Genomic DNA, 7,454 nt, shown 5'->3' with positions numbered 1-7,454 from the left:
CCCATCTTCCGTGTCGTGCGTCCGATTTTTCAAACATGGGTATATTTTGATTTTTTACATGGAAAATTGTTTTAGCGTCTACCGTATTTAGTATTTCGTTATCGTTGTTTAGTCTCGTTTGATAATTACGAATGCGAGAATCGTTAAACTATTACCACGTCAAATTTTGGAAAGGATGAGACAAGGGAGAAATAACGCTAGAAGATGAGTAAAAGGTACAGCGCGATACATTCCCCCATTTGATCGTATGTTTATCAGGATAACCGTAAACGATAATATTAAATAACGGTCGAATCAATTGCAATTTATCAGTCGTAGCATGAAACGATTAAGGTATTTTTAGAAATGAGCAAACCGTTTTATACGTCAAGAAGATTCCCTTGAAGAATCAATTGAAAAGTCCAAATTGCCGTTCCACGTGTTGGGTTAACGGTAGCGAGAAAAGGCGCGAAAACCACGACGAAACATACCACGCTATTCTCGATGAGGCTACGCACAAAGCGAAAAAGGGCAGAGTCTGGTATTTTGGATAACCGCAATACATTAACAAAGCGTATATTTAGGTATTTCAAAAGAGTCTCTATTACGCACAGAACTACATGATCTTTTCGTTCGGTTCTCTCATGATCGAGAAGACGATGATGTTCGCAAGGATATTCGTTTTCCAACACGAAAAGGTTAAGATGCAATATACGGAGAAACCGCAAGGCAGCAGATATAAACTACGTACGATTGTCACACACACGCGCGCGCATGCATACCGGTATTGGATATAGAAATATCCTGAATGAGTCAATGCGCGCAACACGATTTGTAGCTTACATTCTGTTTAGGTCGGAAAATGTTTGTTTCAGATAACGTACGATCGAAGTCAAAGTGAGAAATAGTCGGAATATTTTCTATCCATTGGAGATTATCGCATGCCGTATATCAGCACAATTATACTTTTCCCTGTCATTCGATTCTCCATAATACCGTACAAGAAACGAGATCGAACTATGTACATATGTATATCGAAACTTGTCGTAAAAGCTGGAAAGAGAGAGCAGAGGTTGGGAGCGTTAAAACGATGTAACGGATCAACGCGTATTTCTCTTGCTTTTTCTTTTTTCGTTATATTCCTTTTTCTTTTTTTATTCTACCCGACGACGACACTAATTGAAATCGAAGGATAAAAAGTAAGTTTGAACAATATAGTTCAGAACGGTAAATTATATCAAGAAAGTATGTCGCGTTACAGAGAAAGTAGAATGGCTCGCTCAACGGTCCGATGTATGCGTATAATGTATTAACGTATTAACACGAATACGTATGGTATACGTGTGACCGAGGGACGAACTTGATACAACTCTTACGCGTTGTAAATATGTTGCGCTAAATATTGTAAAACCAAGTTTCTCGGTAAACTTAGTTGTTCTGCCTATAGCAGAGATTAAGCATGTGAATGAGCGATGTACAACTCGGATTCTCATTTTGGGATTATGCCCAAGTATTGTATAACTGTCGCGTTGTGTGGGATTCTATGAGGTGATGTGAATTTACACTATTGTGCTGAATTATTGGTTGCTTTCAGAAAACAGCACAATGGCTGAGGACCGAAATAATTGCCAAGGGTTGGTTGGGCAGGCGCACACGGTACGTAAAACCAAACGATGGTGCCAAACTTTGGTTCGGTTTATTTTGGTGAAGTAAGCTGAGAAACGAAGCATTTTCGTGAGGAAAGGTCGAGTGTGGGGGAAGGGGAGGGATGAGCAAAACGATATCAGATCAAACCTAGACGATAGGTCCTTCTTCCTTTTCGTAGAACGGGAACTGAAACTTTTTTCCTTTTCAATTTTACGGGTTCACCTATTAATAATTATCATCCGACAAAAGTCGCTTACACGTTTCAAGATTTCATGTCGTCTCGTGAGTTTCAATCCAGTCCCAAACTACTTATTATTTTTTTTCTCGTCTTCGCTAAACTCGCTTAGCTAAGGGAAAAGAAGAGTAAGAAGAAGAAGAAGAAGAAGAAGAAAGAGAGAAAATGGATTTTTTTTAGGTAGAACATGGTTCGCCAGCACCGACACTTTCAGGAATTGGATCGGTCGCTGGTACGATAACGGCAACGAGAAACGTTCATCGAGACGATTCACCGCCTCGCGGACCACGAACCTTGTTGCTGCGTCGTGGCGAAAATGGTTTCGGTTTCACTCTTCGTCATTTCATCGTTTATCCACCAGAATCTTGTTGCGTAAGTATATTCGAATTAACATCCACACTTTGCCCACGAACGATGCTTGTTTTTTGAAAAACGAATTGATTCTCATTAGATGCTACCAGGACACGAACGAACCAGAATCGACGAACCGATGGACACGATATTCGTGAAGCAAGTGCGCGGAAATTCACCGGCAGCCGAGGCAGGGTTACGTACAGGCGATCGTGTGGTTTCCGTGGACGGAAAACCAACGCGTGGTGAACAATACGCGAAAGTTGTTCAACGTATTCAACAGGCAGGACCCTGGCTGCGACTTTTGGTCGTTTCGAAAGAGGACGATATTTTACAGAGATACTTTGGGGAGACTGCGCACAATCCAGAAACGAACCAGCGGCCACGGTTGCGTTCTCCGGAGAGGAGCGGTGGCCCTAGGCAGCGCAGATCAGTCAGCATGATTCCTGGTTTGTCACCAAGGACGAGGCAATCTTGGGTTTGTTCCGGAGCAAGTTCAATGCCGGATCGGACAATCGATGATGCTGTTTGCACTCGAGACCCAGATATTTGCTCGAGTGAATTTTCCAAAGAACCAACGCAACAAATGTGTGGTAATAACGGCGGCGATAAGACGCAGTCGCAATCGACAAGAAATGTGTCATCGATATATCGTTGTAAACCTTTTCAAGAAGCAACTAACCGGTATGAATTATCAATGGACGAGAAAGTACGATTGCGAAATCAACCACAACAACAACAACAACAACAACAACACTCTGTAAAAGATGCTTCGAGTTCGAGCAGTGTTCAGTCATGCGATAGATCGACACAGCCTGAATCGAAGTACGAGAGGTACGACGTTTACGACAGGACACAGACCGAGTCTATTTATTCGAGAACAAATAACGAACAGATTTACGACAGGATTAAAGATCCGATATACGAGCGCGTCCGATTCGGGGAGGCGATACGAACGAACATCGAGGATCAATCGCCTCCGCAGCAGCAGCAACAACAGTATTATCAATCTCATCAGCAACATTCGAACTTGACGCGATTTCCATTGTCGCGAGCGGAACCACAGGTACCTATTTATCGGCCGGCTGCGAGAAGAGTGACTTCGCGCCGTGCTAGCGAAGGGAGTACCAGTAGCTCGACAATGAACAATTTCGAAACGGCCAGTTACGTTAGCACGGATGCCCTTAGATCTTGTGAACCTGGTTCTAGATTCAGCATTAACTCTAGAAGGGATTCTTCTCCGGCGCGAAGCAACGATCCACCTTCTTACGATTCCAATTTCACTTTGCTTGGGAACAGGATGAACGGAGGTAGAAGCGAGAATAGAAATGGTAATTTAACCGAGTGTAGAACGAACAATGGTACTTTGAGCTGCGCAAGTGCCGGAAGTGCAACGGCTATCGACGATTCCGTCATCATGACGAGACTTCGAAAGAGTTTCGAGCAAAAGGAAGAATTTTTGCGCAGACCGAGCCATCCAATCGGTTGGTTTCTACCAGAAGAGAGGCCGGAATCTCCCATTCGAAACAACGGTTCCGTAACTGCGGCTGCTACCGCGATCCCACGAGAATTTTATGCGAGGCCGCAAAAGCTTCAGAAACAAATTTGGCCACCAAACGATCCAAAGCAGGATCAACAGTCGTCGACTTTGAGAAACGTTGCTCAGGAGAGAAGCGTTACTGATAGTAAACTCACGTCCGATAAATCCTCTTCTAATCTAAATATTCAAAGGGTGGTAAAGAGTAGCAGCGGCGGTGGGAGCGGAGAGACTGAGTACTTTGGTTCTCGAAACGAGCTACTGCTTGAAGAGTCATCGATCGCTGCACCAGTTCACCCATTGGAACATCATGCGCATCAGCAGATGATCAGTGATCCCGTAGATACTACTCCGTCCGTTTACGAGGATTGTCGCGATTTGTACGGTTCGAAAGAGTTGTCTGATAGGCATCAGCAGCAATTGCAACGAAACGTTGGAAAATCGAACAACTTTATTGGAACTTTGTCAAGGATACACGAAAATGTGGCGAGCGTTGGGGTTCGACTCTCGGGTGAACGACAATCGATGGAAGCGAGAAATGGTGCTTCTTCTCTACCTTCGTCCCCTGGGCCTGACAAAAAAGTAAGCGACAAGTTTCCGACTCTGCCGCCAGGACTTCAAATCGTATCAAAACGAGCAAAGCAGTTCGAATCGGGACGCTTATTGAGTGACGATGACGAACCGACCGGTGATCGAACCAACCTGTACAAAAGCGAACTTTCGAGATTGTCGAATAAGCGTAGCGTTCCAAATGTTGCCGTTCGAAAGAGAGAATTCGAATCGAAAGCCGAGGCTCAAGAGCCGAGAAGAATAGTAGCCATGTCGACCAGGGAAACGAAATCCTTGGATATCGGTGAGTCGTTGTATTCTATTCTTTCTCCGTCTTTTCTATTCGGGAGGTTCGGTTGCGCGAGTAAAGCTGGGGAGAGTGGAGGAACCACGTTTCGATACCGCTACATACAGTTAATATCTTGTTATTCTTAATGCGCCACTGTAAATATTTAGGTAGCGGATTAAAAGGAAACAGAGTAATTCCTGTAGGCAGCAGACGCATCCACTGTGAACCACCGACCGACTATAAGATTCTAGAAGGTAGAAGAGAGAGCCGATTTGGATAAATGTTGATGTCCGCTGATGTGTTTTATTTTTTTTTCTTTCTTGCTTTTTTTCAAATTTTGTTTGACGTTATAGCATTAATCGCACACAGCCTTTAATATTGTGCTGCTACATTCTGCTCTGACGAAGTACGGTTGTTATAATTAGAGGTAACCCTCGTATAACGCGGTATTTATACAACGCGGTCTATAAATTGTAGTAACCCTTCATTTTTTTCATATATTCTTCACCGTCATATGTCTTTTCTTTTCATTTGAAGACATATTCCTTCTCTTTCTATGTATGTGTCGAACGGCATAGTGTTGAAAACCTACTAACATCGTGAACGTCGTTATGCTTTTGATATTATTCCCTTGATAACTTTCAATGTAATAATGTATCAAATAATCTGTGACAGAGACACCGAATTCATCGAGGATCATAGAGGGCGAAACTATACGACCGAGAATTCGTAGTAACAGCGCGGAATCATGGGAATCGACGAGTGCGAGTAATTTGTCGATGATAGACGGCGGTAGACATCAATGGCCACAACGGCAGGACGAAGACAGCGAGCGAAAACGAGATAATACGAACGAGGAGGATGGTGGTGGTGATGACGGTTACGTTGACGCGACGAACGCTGTAGCTACCGGTGGAAAAGAAAAAATGCACGAGAAAGGATGTTGTAGAAGGCAGCAACAGCAAGATGGTTATGCGCAAATCATCGAAACCGATCATGGTTAGTTAGTAGACCCGTGTCACATATAGAAATTGTTAGGTTAAATGATCTATCGCAGCGCGATGATTAATAGATGATTCTCGATGATTCAAAGGTGTCCATCCGTCGGATAATGACGTGCACGGTAACGGAGTTGTATTCAGGCGACAGAAAAACACGCAAACTGGTAAGCCTATGTACATACTGTCCTACGCTAAGAAGATGTGGCGTCTCACTCGTCATCTTTTCAGGGTAGGACAGTACATGGTAGAGCCGCGATGGTAATGTCGCGATTACGTTTGTGCAAAGAATATATTTGTTTCTAAATATATCTTACTATGTCCTGGTTTACTGTTCCAGCTGAAGAAGATCGTGCTACAAGAAGAGTGTCGTACTTGAAAGCAACTTGGGGCGAACGAATACACGTTGACAGTGATTTGGAACTGAGCGATTCCGAGCCAATCATTCACCCTTCTAGAGGGTAAGTTGAGAATGGGCTGTCGTTGCGAAGTAGGACCGAGCTTTTTCTCCAGAAGCATACACGCATATGCTGCGTTGTGCTCATCCTCCCTCCCTTCCTCCTGTCCTCCCTTCTAACCACGTGCCATCGCGTGTGATGTCTTTGCCCGAGTAAACAAGTCGCGAGTAAACAGCAAGTTCTTCCTCCGTCCATATTTTCAGCCTTTATAAAAGATGGCGGTTACCGCTGCTTCCAAACGATATAGCATCGCTGCGACGCATCTTCGAGGAAATGACTCAGTCGTCGAGCTTAAACAGAAATATTAATCGGTGAGAAGGATAGTGTTGATGTTGGAAAAGCACGAAGATGCTACATTAATAATTTCGCAATCGTCTTCGCGATCCTCATGACCGTAGATCCTGTTCATCCGTTTTTAACCAGAATCTCTTCATTGTCGAATTGCTCGGTAACATAACGACACATAAATCAAATCGACTTACTTCGGTTACAATCTACTTGGTTTAACCGCTTCTTGCCTTTACTCACTAATTGTTTGAGCGTGTCTGTAGGAGTGAAGTGCGTGCATCACGTTAATTCTTCGCTGTACCTCTCGTACTTTGGCTGTACAATAATGTCTCCCACATTGTCCACCATTTTGGATTCTCACATTGTCCACTAAACGGTGTCCCTCCCTCCACATTCGACGGACAATGTGTACAGATATTTAATTTATTTTTCTAGTAATTGGTTTTTTTAATTCATCTAAAGCGATATATTATGAAATGAAATTAATCACTCAATAAGTATTAACACGTTAATTGCCACGTTGGTCACCTGCGACTGGAGATTGTTTCCCCGATGAGGCCATGGTGGTCATCAGTGACTGGAGTGCCTCAAATGTTTAGAATAATTAAAATAAAATAAATATCGTCAATTAAAAATTTTGAACGTCATAGCTAACTAGACATTATTTTGAATTAAAAAAAAAAAATAATAAAGTATAATATAATCTTAAGCTTAGAATAATGAAAATTTTCTTATGGCCCCCTGAAAGTAACATGTAAATTTGGCGTGGCAGTCAAGGTGTTAATAAGTAAATTTTGTTGAAATTATATCGTGTTTAATCTCATTTTCATCAGAAAAATCTCACTAATATGTTAAAAAAATTTTTAGATAAAAAAACGTAAAATTAAAAAAGTTGGTGTTTAAATCGCTTGGTTGTCTCGACTCTCGTTTCATCCTTATCTTCGCTCGGTAAACTACAAAGGCGGGTTGCGAGGCTCGAAAACAATGTCCAGGCTTCCCAAATTGTCCTGTTTAAGTTTCGTGCAAGTGGACAATGTGAGAGACATTACTGTACTTGTGTTTGTAGCTGATAGTAGATAGATAGTTGTTTCTCGATATAAAGTTTTGTGATGGCAGAGAGATG

The 7,454-nt window shown here is 42.6% G+C and overlaps 1 protein-coding gene across 1 annotated transcript in view; it reads left to right on the top strand.

Moving 5' to 3' along the window:
* The window catches only part of LOC108574972, a 20,197-nt gene that overhangs the window by 526 nt on the left and 12,217 nt on the right, over nt 1–7,454 (top strand). Inside the window, exons 2-9 of the mRNA XM_017937652.1 lie at nt 1,574–1,635; nt 2,042–2,233; nt 2,313–4,602; nt 4,755–4,841; nt 5,263–5,586; nt 5,681–5,752; nt 5,926–6,046; nt 6,247–6,354. Of these exons, the coding sequence (XP_017793141.1) occupies nt 1,585–1,635; nt 2,042–2,233; nt 2,313–4,602; nt 4,755–4,841; nt 5,263–5,586; nt 5,681–5,752; nt 5,926–6,046; nt 6,247–6,354 (3,245 nt within the window). The 5' untranslated portion in view covers nt 1,574–1,584. The remainder of the gene's footprint in view (nt 1–1,573; nt 1,636–2,041; nt 2,234–2,312; nt 4,603–4,754; nt 4,842–5,262; nt 5,587–5,680; nt 5,753–5,925; nt 6,047–6,246; nt 6,355–7,454) is intronic.

The sequence above is a fragment of the Habropoda laboriosa genome, unplaced genomic scaffold (assembly GCF_001263275.1).
Source record: "Habropoda laboriosa isolate 0110345459 unplaced genomic scaffold, ASM126327v1 scaffold210, whole genome shotgun sequence".
Lineage (NCBI taxonomy): Eukaryota > Metazoa > Arthropoda > Insecta > Hymenoptera > Apidae > Habropoda > Habropoda laboriosa.
The sequence above is the reverse complement of the archived record's forward strand: the minus strand, read 5'-3'. Positions and strand labels throughout refer to the sequence as shown.